At 42.4% G+C, this 19,602-nt stretch overlaps 1 protein-coding gene across 18 annotated transcripts in view; it reads right to left on the bottom strand.

The window, feature by feature from the left end:
- Window positions 1-19,602, bottom strand: part of CELF4 (CUGBP Elav-like family member 4) — a 700,630-nt gene that overhangs the window by 88,845 nt on the left and 592,183 nt on the right. For 12 of the 18 annotated variants that reach the window (XR_004354760.1, XM_032676638.1, XM_032676640.1 and 9 more), the window contains 2 exons: window positions 15,325-15,453; window positions 10,471-10,550 (listed from right to left, as the gene is read on the bottom strand). Coding sequence is in view for 17 of the 18 variants with exons in the window: in XM_032676638.1 (XP_032532529.1) it covers window positions 10,471-10,550; window positions 15,325-15,453 (209 nt within the window). In the remaining variant the exon portion in view is untranslated. The remainder of the gene's footprint in view (window positions 1-10,470; window positions 10,551-15,324; window positions 15,454-19,602) is intronic. The other 6 variants (XM_032676641.1, XM_032676648.1, XM_032676646.1 and 3 more) reach the window with 1 other exon arrangement.

Genomic DNA, 19,602 nt, shown 5'->3' with positions numbered 1-19,602 from the left:
CCCAAACTATTTCATACTTCTATAATTATTTGAGAAAATATTCTGCTTTCAGGGAGGTATCACCCATGCTTCAGTATAGTGAAAATAGGTGGTCAACTCTAGCTATGAAGTTCTGTAAATTCAGTGAAGCTGTACTGTTTTTTGGTGAAAATAAGAAGTTGGTTTACATTGAAGGATCATTCTACTATACCAAGACTGAAACATGTCCCCTTGCTGCTGGGTGAGACTTCACAACCACTGTTCCTGTGAGTATCACCCAGACCTTCGCTATGGGAAATGAAGCTTGTTCTCCTACTAGGTTTCACTTGCCAGTGGACATCTGAGACAAAGACATTGGTGTCTGGTAGGATGCTTCACATTCATTTATTAATTTGTGGGAACTTCAGTTGAGGCTCTTATCTGAAAGTCATGGTTTTGATCTAAATATATCTTTGCCCTCTAAAGATTCCTTTTGATCTTTGCAGAACCCATTTTGGTAATAGCTACTGAATCACCTAATGCTATGTCTTGTATAGCAATGTACCAGTTACTAAGGTCTTTCTGTTTTCCTCACAAGAAGGTGTGCTATCAACCCAGACCACACACCTGAGCAGCTGGAAAGGTGTGAATTAAAAGGAAAAAATGAGAAACATCAAGAGTGATTTAGTGCTGATCCACAGCATACTTAACTATGTAGGAAGATCCCACTGATATAAATGATGTTTAGATTAAAAATACAGGAAGGGAAAAGGAGAAAAAAGAAACGCCCCCAAAGCAAGCAGAGATGTAAAGACAACACTGACATCTTTAATCCTTATTAGAGGAAGGTGATAATGCCTGGTGGAGCTCCCTCCTGAAGGCTGAGAACTACCCTGGCAGGCAGGGTGCATTTTGTGTCTCCCAGGCTGGAGGGTCATCAATGTCTCCGATATTCCAGAAAGGTCAGTGCTTGGTAATTATTTTAGCCCCCACAAGTCCTAATCTCATCCAGACTATGCAGGAGTTGAGTGTAGTGAGAATTTCAGGAGCTACTGCCAGCACCAGGACTTGGGTAACTCTCAGTGGTTGCATAGTCCTGCTCCTGCTTTCCCGTGGCTGCCTCCACAGCTGCTGATTTAGTGCCTACCTCCCCTCAGGCCCATAATGAGGCACTGTGGTGGCAATTAAATCCATTTGTCCAGAGCGAGATCATGTGGCTCACGAGCAGTTATCACTGGTATCTCATTTGGAGGTGATGAAGGCTTTGATCTAGAGGGAGCAAGGAAGCCCAGGGAAGATGTTGAGTGAAGCCTGTCATGTCCCACAGGTCACTTCACTGTCCTACTGGGTGACTGTGTGGCTGTGGAAATGTGACTAGAGAAGTGAAGGCCATCTTTGGTGCCACCATGATTCATACCCCCTGTCAAGCAGCTGGGCTGCCTGGGTTTCTATTCTGGGACCCAGAAAGACATGATTAATTAGTTCATTTATGAAACTGGGGGAGAGGCAGGAAACACAGTCTCACAATTTATTTTTTTTCTAGAAAGAATTAAGGGAAATTATGGTAACACTGGGAAACTGCTGTGCCAAAGCTTTTAGAATCAGCTGTCTTGATGGCAGTAGTGGGATGGGATGGCCTCTGAGCTTTAGTCCCTCTTTATCCAGAACCCACTGCCCAAAGGAAAGGAAAGCTGAGCTATCAAAAGTCATTGGACTTTGATGGAAGAAATGCCTGCAAATTAACATCTCGGTATTACATGTCCAGTGCTTTTTTCATCCCGAAAGACAACACATGCCTTTATAAATGGTGTTGAGGTAGCATATTCAGAAAAATCATTCATTACTGTGAGGAGAGACAGGCTTGCTGCTGGTGAGTTATAAATGGGTTTCTAAGGTATTATTACTTTTTAATAGAAGGAATGGATGTGCTGTTCTTTGCCTTGAGTTAAACAAGCCAGCCTGTGTGTTATACAAAGACATTGCAAGGAGTGCTTGTTCTTTAGAGAGCACAAGATCAACAGTAAAGAGAAAAAAATGTGTCAGAGTTGGCATCTCTTTTCTCATCCATCAGCTTCTCCAGCATCAGCAGTGTAGAACCAGGTCTCAGCCTTCTACATTGATTTGAACAGATGGACTTGCATTGATGGTACCCCACACTGCCCTAGACTTTGTGACTTTGGACAAGTAACTTTAGGGCAAAGTCAGCTGTAAGTCATGAAGGGGCTGCAGATGTTGGACTTCCATCAACTTTGAAAATCTCCCCTTTATGTTTCTGTGGTCATGTAAAACTGAAGTCTGATGATTTTTTTGTTTCCTATTTTAGTCTCAAGAAGAGAAGGCTTAGAAGGGACCTCATCACTCTCTAGAGCTACCTGAAAGGAGGCTGTGGTGAGGTGGAGACTGGTCTCTTCCACTGTGCCTGCAGTAAGAATACCAGAGGAAATGGCCTTAAGCTGAGACAGGGGATATTCAGATTAGATATGAGAGAAAAAATTTTCACTGTTAGGGTGGTCAGATGTTGGAATAGTTTGTCCAGGGAAGTGGTGGAGTCACCATCTCTTGACATGTTTAAAAGGTGTCTGGATCTGGTGCTGAGTGATGTGGCTTGGTGGTTTAGAGTACAATGGCAGTTCTGGGTGGACAATTGGACTTGGATGATCTTAATGGTCTCTTCCAACCTTGTTGATTCTATAACTTTATTTACTCCAACAGCCTGAGGGGACCAGTGACTCTATGTCTACTGACTCTCATAAGGTGGCTTTTATTAATTGAGAACTTGAGCCCATACTGGAATATCAATAGTAGTAAATTCTGTTGGTTAATTAATACTTTAAAACTCTTTAATTATCTTCTTACACAATGGGTTTGTCTATGGTTCTCTTTATGTTACCAGGATATTTTGAAGACATTTTTCAGAAGTGAGGTGGTGAAGTGATGGCTTCAAGCTTGATGTTCGTAATTCTATATTTTTTTATATGGCATCAAAAATTAAGATTTAGATGCTTAAGTATTCACTGGTTATTACTTCTCTGCTGGAAACAGGAATAAGAATTGCTGTCACTTTGGCTAAGAACTGGCTAAATATGCAGATTAATTATGTATAAGACTAGTTCACTCACAGACATTCCATTGTTGCTTCTTTTGCTTATCTCTTGTGTCTTGTCCCTTAGGCACTCAGATGACCTAATTGCAGCCATTTTGGGCATCTATTCTAAACCCTCAGTAACTCACGACAGTGAGATATCTCTCTGAGGTCCTAGTCTCTCTCCATCAACTGTAGCAAAACTGTAGATGGCAAGACTACAGATGACTCTGAAGTTTCCCACTTTGAGCAACACTTTGGCATAATTCATCCAGCCAGGTTAACCCTGGCTTTTAGTTAGCAAATTGCTCAGTGTGGGAACTGTCCTGTCAGAGGTTTGTACAGTGTTTAACACAAAAGAATTTCATCTAAGACCAACAATAACCACATTTCCAACAGTAGTAGTCTGAGAGAACATCTACTAATGTTTCTAAGGGGGCGAAAAGAATGTTTCAGTTGAGGTGAGACCTGCAAGCATGAAACCGTGGCTCCACGCACCCAGCTTGTAGATTTGGATGGCTTCCTGAAGGATGTGTCTTACTGGAAGTGGAATGTGTTACAAGTTTTAAACAGCAGCCTAACTACCTCAGCTTTGTGGAAATGACAAGCCCTTCTTCCGAGCGCTAAAGGCTGCCATGAGCCTGCAGGGAGAAGGGGAGTGTGCAGCTGGATGTGTGTGCGTATCTGCGAAGACGGGAGGAGTGACGAGGAAAGTTTCTCCTATGAAAGAAATGATCTAATTTGAAGCAAGTCCCTCATGGGAAGAGCTGTGACAGAGGCTGCTCTGTTCCTGTTAATTTTCACAGTGCAGCTGTCAGCGGGTCTGTAAATAGTACTCTGCGAAGCCAACACTTCCTATCCACACATCAACCATTCAATTAACAGAAGAACAGAAGAAGGAAATAAAGTGCACCACAGCCTTCTATCACGGCTTTGATGTTTTCCAGCAATTTATGAAAGTGTACACAAATCTAATTACAAGCCCCACTGCTTCCCATTTACATGGAGCTCCTCAAGTTCAGAGCTGTTTATATCAAAATAATTGTTAAAAATACCTCAGCTGATCTACGGCACCGTGGCCCCCCGCTCACCAGAGCCACCACGCTGCTCCTCCCAGGGATTTTCTGCCGACTCAGCGCTCTGGTGCCCGTGTGCTCACACACAGTACCTGCTTCCCCGCTGCTCTGCGGGCGCGGCGCCCGTGCTACAACTTCATCATGCCCACAAAGGCCTGATTCCCTTCCCTCCTCCACCTGCTCAGAGCTCCTTCTGCAGACTCTTGCTGCTCTCTCCTCCATCCCTAACTCACAGAAATGCTTCTCTGTCGTGCTGACGGGGGGTGAGCACAGCTGCTCGGCCGGTTTCTGTAGTGGGGCTGTGTCTGGAGGCAGCTTTGCAAAGTCGTAACTGCACCGTAGGAGTGCACAGCAGTAAAAACAGTAGTCATTAATGCTACCTGGGGTTGGTTTCTTTGGTGGGGTGCCTGCGCATCCAAAGCCGGGAAGATGAGAAACACTGCTCCGTTTGCCATTGGTCTGAGAGGCCGCTGCACGTGACATTCTGACAAAGACACTTGTAAGTCCTGGTCTAGTGGGTGGCATCCCTGCCCATGACAGGGGGTTGGAACTAGATGATCTTTAAAGTCCCTTCCAAACCAAATGTGATTCTGTGATTCTTGGGGCAATTTTTGATAATCTCATATTTGAGTCACTGTTGCCTGATAAAACAAACAGGTGAGAAATTCCTTCATCTTAACTAATGGGAAAAATCCTCTTATGGTATGAGAGGGTAGATAGTACACTGTCTAAGGAAAGAATACAATTCTTTCACCTGACTGTGTTTGGCTGGGAATTTTTGTGCTATTGGTGGACTTCCAAAGAATAATGGTGGGCAGATGCTGGAAGTCAACCTTGTTCAAAGTGTTGTGTCATTCATATTTTCTTGATTAATGAAATGTTTTAAATGCCATAACTAGAGATCTAATCAATCTGTCGTCTAATAACAATGAGAAATAATTGCATAGATTGATATAGGTGATTCCTGAACAGAGATTAGAAGTTTTTCTTTGTCATTTGTGTTGATAAGAGCTGCAGAGAAAAGTGTTGAAATGAAAGCCCCTAAGTTAACAAAGTTTTGGGTTGCAGTACTTCTGGTTTTTCAAAGTTCAGCTAAACCAAATCTTTCTCTGAAAGGCAGACGTCTGTTCAGTTCTTGTATCCAAGTCTCACATTTTCCCTTCTTTTCACAAACCCAAGGATTCTATTTGAAAATTCATTTTCATGGAGGATGTTCAGCCAAGCATGGATAGACTTGGGATGCTATTGCCTGGGGACAGAAGAAATGCAGTGCTCTGACCAAGCTGCTGCAGACTTTTATACTAAAACAAAAAAGGATGTTACCTCTGTGGCAGGGGAACCCACCTTATAGCATTCTGGATATCTTAATGGCCTTAGATATCATTAGTTAAAGAATGATATAGAATGAACATAGTGCTGATAATTCGTGTGTTAAGCAAGTTCACAGCACATGTCATGAGACTCTACTGCAGGATGCCTGGTTTCTGAATGCCAAATTGCTTTATTAGGGCAGCAAATATCCAGGGCAGGTTTCAGGTCTCCTCACATTGGACATGAAGTTAAGTATTCACCCTAAGTTGCACTGTTTTCAGCTTTTGTTTGTAAGCACTACTGGTCCTTTTCCATTCTAAGTTGCTAAGTCGCACTTTCGATGAAGAATGACTATTTTGGAACTGGCGGTCCATAGCAAACTGACGCCTAAAATTATCTAAAAAGCACACTTCTATTTGGGCTTTGGTTTGACAGGTTTCAAAGTCTATCTTTATAAAATAAAATTCCGTCAGAGGTATCTATTTCCCTCTATTGATTATAAAAGAAACTTAGATGACAAACTCTTCAGACATAGTTTCTTAACTTCTGGATGTCTCAAATTAAGTGAGATGAGTCCCATCTCAGATATTCAGTCTAAGGCTGTTATTGAGTTATCCATTATAAAGGGACAGGCATGCCCAGAGGGTGATATTGCCCATCCTAGCACAGATAGACAAAGGGAAGAATGCACAAATCTCTGGAAATGTCTTTCTCTCTCTTCCTTCTATAGGAATCCTAGAAGATGTTTAGAATAGATCAGAAACTTTTAGGCTGTTAAACCTAAGTCAAATGAATCACTCTTCACTTCTTCTCCCCCCTATGCAGAAAATGTACATAATGATATTTTTCTACCCCGTCCAGGAATTAATTCATAACTAAAGAAATCGTAAGCTGTCATAGTAGGTGAGATGGTGAAAAAGGTGCAACAATACTATATTTTTTAATCCTGTGTAATTTCTGTGTAGGATAGAGGCTGATGTGATTTAGGTATGCATGATTCTACCCCTCTTCTCCTCTCTCTTGAGACCCCATCTGCAGTGCTGCTTCCAGCTCTGGGGGTCCCAACATAAGAAGGACATGGACCTGCTGGATTGAGTCCATGCAAGGCCACAAAGATGCTCACAGGGTTGAAGTACCTTTCCTGTGAAGACAGGCTGAGAGAGTTGGTGTTGTTCAGCCTGGAGAAGAGAAGGCTTCTGAATGATCTTAGGCACCTTCCAGTACCTAAAAGGGCTATAAAAGAACTGGAGAGGGATTTTGGATAAGGGCCTCGAGTGACAGCACAAGGGGTAATGGCTTCAAAGTGAAACAGGATAGGTTTAGGTCAGATATTAGGAAGAAATTACTTACTGTGAGGGTGGTGAGGCACTGGCGCAGATTGCCCAGATAATTTGTGGATGCCCCATCCCTAGCAGTGCTCAAAACCAGGTTGGATGGGGCTCTGAGCAACCTAGTCTAGTGGAAAGTGTCTCTGCCCATGGCAGGGAGGTTGAAACTGGGTGATCCTTCCAACCCAAACTATTCTATCATGTTTCTGTGAAGTGTAGAGAGTTTATTCTGTGTGGGTGGATGGACAAGGCCACATCTTGGATTTGTAAGATATGTTGTGCAGAATGACTCTCCAACAACACTTGGCTGTTGCCCAGATATGAAGACATGGAGAGAAGGAGAAAACCAAGGTGAAGATGATGCCTAGGAGGGAGCATGACTGACAGGTACAATGATAATATTGTCCACAGTGATTGAGAATGGAGGTGGAGGAGAGAAAAGGAAGGTTTTGGGAGGAAAAGAAGAAGAGCTCTGTTTTATACATATTGAACTTGATCTGACAGCTAAACATCCACCAGGAGATGCTGGAAAGGCAGTCCAAGATTTTGGTTTGGACAGGAGTCAGTCCTGCAGTAGAGAAGTTAGATCTGCAACCTGTCACTGTAGCAATAGCAGCTGAATTTGTGTTGGTGGATAAGGCTGTTAGGGACAAGACTTGGATGAGGAAGAGAAGAGGATGATATGAAAAGACCTGTTTATGTCCCCATATGGATGGAAAACAGAGACAGAAGGGGGATGGAGTAACCACAGCTAAAAGTGTGGGGTGTATAATTGCTATAAATGTATCATAAATACATGTAAGAGTATATGAAAATTATGATCTCTTAAAAAGGAGGATACAGAGATCAAGTAAAACACTATCATGAAGTTGATGAGCTCATAGACAAAATTATCGAAAAATAAAAAAAAAGAAACTCTTTTGACAGGTAGGTACAGAAGTAACTTTGGGCCTGCTCAAAAGCAAGGGATTTTGGGTAACTTATTTCTAAAGGAAATGATTGTTTAAAAATTGGAAAGCTTTAGACCTGTTTGGTGTACTCCTAGGAATAAAAAGGGCCTTGCACAGGAAAATGAGCTTGTGGTGGATGGTGGTGAGGCACCTGTCCAAGGAAAGGTTAATTAAAAAAAAAGAAGAAAAGAACTTTCATAAAAGAAAGTTGCATTTTGAAACTATTAAGCAACATATGTTGTGTGAACAGGAAGTCACAGTGGAGCAATAATCCTGACAGCTGTGGAGGAACAGGAGTCTGCTGCAGGAACGAAAGGCTCGAGACCTGACAAGAATGATGATGGATGCCCTGTTGGTGGTACAAGAGGACAAACCAAGAGACGCTTAAATTGGATGAACCATAGGAAAAACATTGAGTTGGCATCACAACAGGACAAATGAGACCAGTCCGAGTGGTGGAAGAAATGGAAGGGACTGAAGGAAGATGGCAGCAGTGCCCTCCTCTTTCCCAAGGACGACGGCTGCGTTGCCGTCTCACCACGAGGTGGCTGCATTTCCCTGTGAACATCCAAGCCCTGAATGATGCTGTACACTCCGATGTGCCATGAAAACCAGGAGTGGGAGCAGAGATCCTGCCCTTGCAGGATTTGGCCTATCTCTTCAAAGAGCCTTAGAAATTTTGAGACTCTCTGGGAAAAACCTCTTTTGCTCCATGTGTTCGTTGAATGTCGGTCACTCGGCAGGTCCTCACGGGTCTGCTAAGAGATGGTAGCTGACTGTGTTTCTGCGCCTGCTTGTAGCTCATAGGAGATACAAGGCAATACCACGTAACTTAGCTTATAATAAAGAGAAGGACATTAAAAATTGCCTTCTTGCATTTCCTGTGAACCAACAGTACGTACTTGGACTGCTGCTGAGGTTCAACCAATTCACGGACAATTGTGAAGCCATGGAAACTTGATTGTGAGTCTGGGATGGGCATCTAGTAAAGATTAAATTGTGATGCTTTTCCACATGCCCAGTTTTGATTATTCAAGAACATTCTATAGCAGCTATTTGAGTCAGATATGTCAAGAGGAAAAATGGTCCCTTAAAACTGACCCGTGAAATAACCAAATTCTCAATTGTTTTGTACATCCTAAGCTCAGGTGATATCACTGGGATGGAACAGTAATTTGTTCCCAGGTGGCCAAGAGATGAGTACTTTTTTCTTATCCAAAGTGTTCTGAAAGTAGGAAGGGAAAGGACTGGGAAAGAGTAATAATATTTTGGGTATAGTAAATCTGGAAATATTTTCAACTCTCCTTGGGTTTTGTCTGTTTTCTCCCATCTTCCTGTTACATTTGTTATGGGAGTTTGCAAGATTATTGGGATGGAGACTGACATTTTATTTAACCTTTTTGTGGTACCACACCTCATGGAATTGAAATTCCTGACATCAGCTTATAGACACTATTACTTTGGGTCAAAGTTTGAAAGGAAGTCACTAAAAGTACCTCTTCAACATGTTTCAGGAAAGATGTCCATAGTATTTGACTATGGGATGTTAGCATCAAGCCCAACATCTGGTTTTGTTAGGAGGAACCTTTTAGGTTACTCTTAAAAGCATTGAAGTACTTCAAAAATTTGAGACCTACATCTTTAAGGAGATTTTTTTCAGTAGCATCACTGGTAAACATTTTTAAACTGATTTGTGTAAGATGGGGTTCCAAAAAACGAGATCTTGATGGTTTGCTAGTTTTAGAAACCTTTTGCCTTGTAAAGAATTTTCCATTTTTGTCCCTGCAAAAATCTAGAGAAAATCTGTTGGGCCCACTTTTAAACTTATTTGGATAAATTCATGAATTTACATTAGAGTCTCTTACTTAAAGGGAGATTTTACACTCTCAAACATTTTTAATTGAGCTTTCTTGTATCCTTTCCAAGTTGTCGGCATGCTTCTTAGCCTTTCATGATTTACACTGTGAATAATTAGTAATAAAAATAATATACTATTATAATAAACCAAAACATGTTGTACCAGATTGTCTTTCCCTACTGACAGTGGAATGCCTTACATTCCTCTCTGTCTTATGATGATGTACAAATATCTGTTTGCCTGAAAAATACATCTCCATTGCTATGTTCTTGAACTATAAATCTTGAAACCCCATATTAGTGGATATTTGTACAAGTGGAATGATCTCTCCAGTGTTTCCTGGAAGATCCAGTAGCTGATCTGAGACTTTCAAAAGTCAGAGGTAGGGGACCACATTTATGCCTAGGTAGGTTCTTTTGTGGTAGCAATGAGAGAGGCCCAACACTGTGTAATTTGTCTCTATCTCCTAATGCTTCATGTGAACATGTTGCTCTCACCTGAACACTGGCAAAAACTTCTTTATCCTTTATCAAAGGGACTCTTTGAGGAGAGAAAACAAAGAAACTCTCAGACATAAGTTTCTACTTGATTCTTCCCTTTGAAACTTGAAAGATTACACTCATGGTGAGTCTGACCCAAAGTTTTTGGCATCTGTGAACCATATGACTTTTTATCAAGTCTTCAATACTGCTGGTGACAGGATACAGCACCCTTTGGGGTTCTGTGCCTGTGAGGAATGACAGTGTCATCCTAGCCCTTCCACTGATGAGTTAAGCACATCCAAGGCCCTGAGCCTTCTGGATGATGAGTTGCAGAGCAGAGATAAATCATCCCTCCTCCTCAATCAGGCCACAGGACAGCCAAGGCTGGACCAATTCTCCGTTGCCCATGTTACAGAGCTACTCACCGGCATTGTCTGGCTGCCATGCAAGGCATTGATGGCAGCTTGGGCCTCTGCATGTGAAGAGTATTTCACAAACGCACACCCTGGAAGAGGAAAAAGAAGAGTGTAAGAAAGGTTGCATGGATGTCATGAAAGTCCATCTAGCTGAGTATCCTGTCCTCAGAAGTGGCCGATAAATATGGCTGTGGAGAAACTATAACAAACAGATGTGCCCCGATCCTTTCCAAAGTCCAGTTGTCAGCAGCCTGAGGACCACTTAAGGCAAAGCTGCAACCAGAATTCCCGCATTGCTTGTAATGAGCATTGACAGACACAAACTTAGCAAATACATCTTGAATTTGACCTCCTCAGCTTTCCATGGCAGAATCTTGCAAAATTTTACAATTTATTGGATGAAAAAGACTTTTCTTTCATTCATATTAAACTTAATACTGAGTGTTCTGCCCTCTCTGGTTATGAGAAATGGTACAGAAGAGTGTTTAAGTTATCAAAAAGCTACACACACATACTTTTTAGAAGAAACAACAGGTCAAATATACAGAAGGCATTCAGGGTTACTCCAAATCCATGAGGTACCTTATCATGGAGCTGCTAGAGCTCCATGAGACACAGCCCAGAGCTTGTCCTGGCTCCAAACAACTTTGGTCTGACAAAGCATGAGACAGCTTCTGATGAAGTAGCAGGGATGGGAGAGGTATAAGTGATGATTACCTTCTTGTCACCACCAAACTTTGAATCTTAGTTTTTCATAGCTACAAAGCCAGCGCCAGTGTAGGTGTTCTCTTCTGGACATTAGAGAAATGTAGGCAGTGCTTCTCTGGCCTGCATTGCCATGTGAGGAATCTCACGCTGAACTCTTACATAAGGTTTTAGGATAGAAAGGTGCATTTATGAATACGTGCTGGAGTGCAGAAATGATCAACACTTCAAAGGGTGACATGCACTACTAGAGTGGGGGAATGTATTGCCAACACTTCTAGCTACAAGCAAACTGACTCAGAGAGAGGAAGGGTAATTTCCATATGCTAAGGCGGTTTTTGGAACAGATTGGGAGAGATCTGAGAAGTTCTGGCTTCCATCCCCTTCTATTACTACCAAATACTTCTGAGCTTTTAATCAATTTGCAAAGCCCTCACTCTTTCCCCGAAGGAGTCCAGAGGGGACGCCAGTCTTGATAATGGGATGTCTCTCTTTCATTCCCTTCACAGCATCTTTAGAGGGTCCACACACCCTTATGGATCCCTACAAGTGCAGGGTGAAAAATGAAGTAATAGAACCTGCAAACTGTAAGAATGAGCCCCAAAGGTCCCTCACATCATCACTGTAGGCTGATAGAAGTGAGACTGAAGAAAGGAGTGATAGTTCTTTCTGAAAATAATACACATTTATGAAATTAGTTTACAGTTAGGAGCCCTTCACTTTGCATTACCTTCTCAGCACTGTGCTCAGACTGTATTTCAGGAAAAGCCCAACGATTATTGCTAATAGTTGGATCTAATTTATAAGGAGCTGAGAGGAAACAATCATGAGAAAATGAGATAGATAAACTTCAGCTGGAAACTATAGGGATCAATTATGACATAATCGCAGCCCAGCATTCCCGGGCTCCTGAGATACTGCGTTTTCCTCTTCATTAATCAGAGATAATCCAGAATTAGGGTGTTTAATTATTTGCAGAGATTCTTTTGTACTTTCCGCCTCTAAAAAGAAGATGCTGATTAGCAAATACACAAAAGCTTTCCAGTTCCAGCCACCCATTGCATTTAGTGCAGGATTTTTGGCTGCAGAGTTGTTGTCATATTGAAGGTTTCACTCTTTTCAGGTGAAATTCACCTGTATGCTGAGGGTCCTGATGGATCAGTGGAGCTGGATAAAGGTGGGAATGAAGGGTATTTATCTTGTTTAATGCCCAAGATATTAATGGGATCCCTCCTACTGCTTCCTATTAACTGCTTCCAGTATGTTTTGAGGTAGCAGCTCAAGTGAAAACTCAGTTTTTACTGGTGTATGGTAGCAAGGCAATAGCAGAGATCTCAACATTTTGTCCATTTTGTTTGTGTCTTCAATGGGATGGCTTCCGTACATAACATCAAAAGTGCACATAATCTTCCTTCCCATTTCACCAGAACTGACTCCAGGAGCTTATGAGGTGAGGATGTGAGTCCAACCACTCTTCTCAGAACAATAGTGTCACTTAGATAGAAGCAAACCTGGAATGTGAAGGGATTTTGACAAACAGAGAGATACAACCTGTGCTGAACAGGGTGATATATGTGCTTAAGTTTTTCTTGTCTCCTAATATCCAGATTACAGAGCTGGAAGGGCTGCTCTGACTGTCTTGTTAACTTGGAGGAGACTGCAGTCAGGCCCTAGGATTACGATTGCAGAGGGTACCTAGACTCCTCTTGTGGAGGGTGCTGTGGGAAATTTTTACTTTCTGAGTTATCAAGGCATATAACTGCTTAATGGTGGAAAAAAAAAAGGGGGGGGGAAAGCTGTACAGAGAGCAGCAGCACTGCAGATTCTGTGGGTCCTTCTGGCCTGCTGAACTGGATCCACTTGAGCTCCCTCACCTGAGGAGTCCTGGACTCCTGGCTGCACAATGGTGAGCTTTACCTGGAGGGATGCAGAATCACTCCACCCTCTCCCAGCAAAGGCGGGTGCTGCACTCCCCTTCAGGCAGAGAAACTCCTCAGTCACAGCTCTTCTTCCACCTGGTTACTTATTCCAGCCACTGCGCCTGCTGCTGAGTGACTCAGCAGGAGGTGTTTCTGTAGATCCTGAAGGGCATGCCTCATGGCTCAGGACATTACCATGGCTTCAGGCAAGGCTCAGCAGCTTTTTGGCTGTGACTGGACTGTGAAGGCATTAAACTGAGAATCTGCAACCTACCTTCTGAGAGCACTGAGCTACTTGAAGGACTTAGAGGCTCACCACAGGGATGCCTTGTGGGGCTTTACACAGTGGGTTGGGTAGGATTGAAGTTTATGGGATCTGATTGCTATCTGGAATTTAGACAATCTGCTTAAATCTCAACTGATATAGAATTTAAGCCCTTATGGGTTTTACCCAAAATAAGTAGCTCACAAGCAATGTGTGTCACATATAGGTTTCTAGCAGATGGAAAACATTACAGACTGGGAATAACTTTGTGGGAGTTGTGGCTTGCCTGACTGTCTCCTAAGATAAGGGCACTAGCCTTAAGTTTTCCATTGGATTGACTGCTCTGTGTGCGTGTGTGCATGTACGAAACTGTGTGTGTGTAAATTAGGAGCTTCACATTCTCAGTAAATAGCACCAGCAAATGGAAGCTGGTAATATTAACTCTGTCAAAGCTCAGTATTGATCCTGAGCAGCTCAGTGAAACGCCAGCCTGAGACTGCAGCCCGCTAGCACTAATAATTAAACTGGTTAGCAATATGGAGCTGCCACTCAGATTCTGTCTTATAATGGAATTGTTTAAGAAGAAAAGAAAAAAAATAGAGCAAGCATGAAGACAAGTCTGTGGTTTGGATCTCCTCTGGAATTTGTTTCTTACAGATCTCAGACTTTGTTGCCTTTATTATTACTCTGTTTAACTCCTTTATCATTAGACTTTTTTCCATACAGTTCCAGGTAGAAGCGGACAGACATATTTTTTTTGCTTTTCCCCAATTTACTGATTTGTTCAGTGAATGAACTGCTTAACTGCTTGCTGTTGTGACAATTGGAGCTCCTCTAGGCCATTCTAGCCTACTGTTTCCAGTGGGGCAGCCCCTGTCTCTTGGAACTTAAGCACACAATTGAAGAAAGGTGCTCACTTTTCAGCCTATTTTCAGTCATTTATATCAGGGAGGCTGAGCTGTGCTGATGTATATTGAACTGCTGCCCTATAATGCTGGTGTGATGCAGTTTTTTTTGGCCACCAGTGATTTTATGGAACAACAATATCTTGCTCCAGTGTATCACTGTGATTTGGATTTTTTGCCTCCCTGTTGCAAAAACATGCTGGTTGATGTTGTCACTTGTCAAAATACCCAGTGAGATACAAACTGTGTCAGCAGGACTGGTCTCTTCTCTGGTGTTGAACATTCCAGAACAGTTTATGCTATATTATATGCAGATCAATATTTAATGGACACACTATACTGTCAAAAAAAGAGAGCTTCCTATTTAAATTGAAGTTACTTTGTCTAGAGACTGATGGGGACAAAAATGACGTTCCTGCTTGAGAGGGAGGCCTTATTTTTATACTTGGCCTGTAGCAGAGGATCTTTTGTGCTATCCAGGTAACAAGTGATGCCAAAAAGAGGCAGAAGAAGCAAAGGCACCTAGTTTTGCAGTGAAGCATTTGCATGCTTCAAACAGTAAATATCTACCAAGTGTAATGTTTAAATTGGTCCCTGTAGCCTTGTGGTTGCGATCACTGACTGATAGGAGTCCACGCAAAAAAGACTAGGTGGAGAAGAGGAAGACCTGAGATTGGTGGATGGGAAATAAGCAGAGATGATGATGGAGCCAGTGAGTCAAGATATAAAGTACTAATTGTGTCTTCTTTTAAAGAAAGAATCATCCTATTCAACGGGGTGGAGAGAGCACGTCTTGAGTGAATACAAAGGCCTGTTCAGAGGGGAGGTCTGTCCAAGCAATAATAGGTATCTGTTTACACGTGCTGAGGCGTAGCTCTTTGGAGAGGTATGTTTTAAAATGCAATTTTCCCCCTCATGCACAGAGTGACCAGCAAAGTACAGCCTTCCCATTGCAAATGTGACCCCTTCCTAAAGTAAGACGTGCTGTTCTAGAGGCTACACGGTACTTTTGTCATACCAGAAAATGGCACTAAGTCCGGGTCTAGCTTGACACAAGCCATCACCTCACCTTTGCTGTTGCCATCGGGTCCCCGAAGGATCGTGCACTCCTCGATGTTGCCAAACGCCTCGAATAGCCTGCGCACATCGTCTTCCGACTGCTGCTTATTGAGCATGCCCACAAAGAGTTTTCTGTCTTCTGGAACAAAATAAAGAGATGCTTACCATATTTCAGGAGGGATACAAGAGCCAAGATGTCTCAGTATCACATGCAAAACAAACGGTGATTTCATTGAGGTGACACATTTCAGAAGCTGCTAATCTTTTCAGGTGGCTGGCTCGAAAAACCTTAATAGCCTCTGACTTTCAATGAGTACTTGAAAATAATCCAGCAAATTTAAAAGAACCCAAACCACCAAACAACAAACAACAGTGATTTTGTTATATATAACATCTCTAACTGCCTCTTAAAATCTAGGCAGCAAAGTGTTTCAAATCAGCTTCTGATCAATTTTTGCAGTCAGATTGCAGTAACTTAAATGACAACATTGCTCAGACTGCAATCCAAGACGAATATGGATAAAGATAGCATATAGAAACCAAGTCCAAATGAAAAATAACATAAGTTAGTGGCCCTCGCAATACTAAATAAGTTGCAGGAAAAAAACATTTAACATAAGCTTTTTTAAATCAGGATATAACGGAAGTCACAGCCTGTAAATTGGAGATTTGTCATTCAAGCCCACTCAGAGACATGTATCTAAAAGTTTGGATGAGGTTTTTTAATATATTCATAAAGTTCATTTGAAACAGGCCCAAAGTTTTTGAAACATAAATTGTTTTTTGAAACATAAAGTTAACTTATGTGATTGCTAATATCTAAGGTAACTTGAGCAGGTGGTATTTCATGCTACAGCAAGGCGTGGTCTGCCAGTAGATAATTGTATTTTGAACAAGGATGCTCAATGTAACCCAGCAGTGTGCACTTCCAGCCCAGCAAGCCAACCATGTCCTGGCCTAGAACAAAAGCAGGGTGGGCATTAGGTTGCGGGAGGTGATTCTGCCACTCTGCTCTGCTCTCGTGAGACCCCACCCGGAGTGTTACATCCAGCTCTGGGGTCCACAACATAAGAAAGATGTGGGACTGTTGCAGTGAGACCACAGTGTGGGTTGGAACCAGATGATCTTTAAGGTCCCTTTCAACCCAAACCATTTTATGATTTATACTTGGATTTAAACCAAGTTTGGGGATCTTCATGAGACACCTTCAGAAAATATTGGTGAAAACAGACTAAATTTATGATTGTCAGAAATATGTCAGGTTTCCATTCAGAGTCTAACACCACTGCACCAAGAAAAAAAAGGAAATTTACATAGTTTACACCGTGTATGTAAACAGGCCATTTGCACATGATTCATAAATGTCTTATTTATCATTCATTAAACACTATGTAAATGTGTGAACCAAGAGGTTTTTATTCAGAGCACTTTACAGAGCAGATGCAACCAATTTGAATAAATATATGTAAATATATAAATAATTTTATTTTTTATTTAATTTATTTTTTAATGTACTGGTTAACCTAAAGCTGAACAAAACACTGGTTTGTAACAACCCTTTTCTGGCTGACTAATTGGGCAATTTGTGTCACCTTTGTTCACCGAGAAATCACTGGTGTAGGCAATCTGTTCTGCTTCAACCAGTGTTTGATCAAAATTCCCCTCTCCAAGATGCACCTGCACATTGGCAAATTACTTTACAGCCTTGGATGTGAATAATTTTTCATGCAGTGGCTATTGAGTGGGGATATTAGGAGCTTTCAACCCTGCAGTTGAGTTATCCACAGCAGCGAAAAGTGAACTACCCACAGAAAACAAGGAGTTATATTGCCTTCAGTTAGGCTGATGAACTGGTAGGAGAAATAGGTTTAGAAGGGTATATGCGCACTTCTAATAGGTGAGAAAAACAGAAATAGCCTTCAGACAGACATGTTAAAGCAAGAAATATTCCTACTTTATGTTGGAACTGATTAAGCAGAGAGGCGTTTTGTGGTCTTTGCTGACAACACAGCGTTCAGACTTAATGATGCATAGATCCCTAACACCATGGAGGTTGTCCTCACCTCACAAGGAGGTGATTTAGACATGTGAGAAGGTTTTTTTCTCATTGGCAAAGTGTCCTGCAAAAGGACATCCCTCCAAGACATGAGGTATAAGCCTTAGAGAGGCAGCGACTGAAGTTCACCGTGCACTCTAGGGGACATCTTTCAGTCCAGGGCATGACAGAGCCTTAGAAAAAGAATCCTGTCCTGAGTCCAAAGGTTGTCCAAATATTGGAGGAAAGCCCACCCAGCAAATGAGACCAGCTGTCCTGCAAGATGGGAGGTATTTTAGGAAGGGAGCAGAGTAGTGGGAATGAACTAGGAACAGCGCTGGCAAAAGGTTTTACGTAGAAACTCTGTGTCTAGTAAAGACTTCCAGCACAACAGAAGCATTTGTTATATTGTATTTTATACTGCTTCCCCTGTTTCAAATAAGCTGCATCAGCAAAAACACTCCTACAGCTGTGTAACTGTGTTTTCACCAGACTTTTTGCTAATATAAATGTATCATTTTTTAAAAAAAGTCACATCCCTCCTCTGTCAGCAAAACTCTCTAGTGTGGAACTGGCCTGAAACTGCCTTGTTTGGTCTACTTTATGCAACGCTAAAACCAGGGTTCTAGGAACCATTCAATTTTATTTTTTTTTTATTATTGTATTTTTTCCCCTGCATCTCTGCAATACACTGGCAGTGGTGGTGCTGGTCCCCAGAGCTAGCTGGCAGATGAGGTGGTGCTTTGGTGAGCTGCCCACAAGCTGGTTGTCAGACCACCAGGAACAGGCTCTGCCAAAGGTGAGGACAACCTTCCCTGGGAGCTGCTGGTCCAACCACTACAGGGCAGGTGGCACAAAGACGACCCTCATGGACAGCCAGGGCTCAGCTGCTTGGACATCACCTCCAATCTCATCTCCAAGCCGGTGTCCTGTCTCCATCATGAAAAACAGTGCCTTGTGTTGTTGGGGGAATCATTTGTCATGTCTGCCATCACAGAAATTGACACAATCACACACTTGACTGATAAAAAATGAGTCAGTTTAACAAGATTTTTTACTCTGAGTGGCTTTTATAACAAAGTGCTTTATTTGCCTCTCACATCCCAGCTCTTCCAGGGGATTCAGAAGTGTGTTTTAATGACACCCCCTCACACATCTTGGGTGGGAAGAGAGAGGGAAGGGTCCAGCAGATGGGACCATTCAGCATGTTTCAGGTCTTGGCTAATGAATTTTCACACTGATGGTCTTGTATGAGCCTCTTACACCCTGAGTATCATCATACACTGCTCTTCCGCATCTCAAATAAAAAACTAACATGCCATGCATCAAGACAACTACTTCTGATTTTAAAAGATGTCTAAAAAAGGCCATGAGGCTGTCAGAATAAAGTGAAGAGGAATGTGCTGGTGTTAGTGGGATGTGTCTTGAGCACTATGGATGCCACAGCTGCTCCCCACCAGATGATTCCAGTGTCCTCTAATGAGAATTGGGGGAACTACATCCTACAAAAATCAGTTTTAGGCTGCACACAAATCTGGACCAGTCCCAGATCAAGCTGTCCCTTAATTCTGCCTGCCTGTAGGGTCCATCCATATCAACCATGGTCCACCCATATCACCTGCACGAGTTCCATGCTTCCTCTTCTTTCAGTGAGACACTTTCCCAAATCTATGTGTCTCAGGATCCATGCCTGAATGTCAGAGAACTGGGAAGACTCAGTTCTCTGTGGCCTCCATTACAAAGTTCAGTGCTATCATCCTCATTTCAGATTGTGGGATTGAGGGGTAAAAACCTTCAGACCAGGCTCCCTAAGACCTGGGTCCCAGGGAAGAGTGAACACAGCTAAGGAGTACAGAAATAACACTGTCCAAGGCAGAAGCAGAGGACAAAAAGAGGTCAGGTATAAGCCCATGATCTGGGATGTCCCCAGCCTGAGCCATGGTCATGACCATGTGCTCCAGCCTCAACTGGCCCATGGCCCTAGAGAGGGTACCTCACAGTACCATACTGTTTTGCACAACAGAAATGGGCAGCCACCAGGAGCATCCTCTATCTCCTCTCTATGAAGAAAATCAAGACACTGAGCTTACTCAGCATGTACAAGAACAGGTGTGATGAAAGAAGCCGATCCCACGTAGCCTCCTCCAGGCCACACATGGCTGTGCATCAAATACTGATCCACATTTGAGCATCTTTCCTCTGCTTTTGTCAGAAAATTCCTGTCCAAATTCCTGTATATTAAGTACTCCAAAG

The sequence above is a fragment of the Chiroxiphia lanceolata genome, chromosome Z, assembly GCF_009829145.1.
Source record: "Chiroxiphia lanceolata isolate bChiLan1 chromosome Z, bChiLan1.pri, whole genome shotgun sequence".
In the NCBI taxonomy this organism is placed as follows: Eukaryota; Metazoa; Chordata; class Aves; order Passeriformes; family Pipridae; genus Chiroxiphia; species Chiroxiphia lanceolata.
The sequence above is the reverse complement of the archived record's forward strand: the minus strand, read 5'-3'. Positions and strand labels throughout refer to the sequence as shown.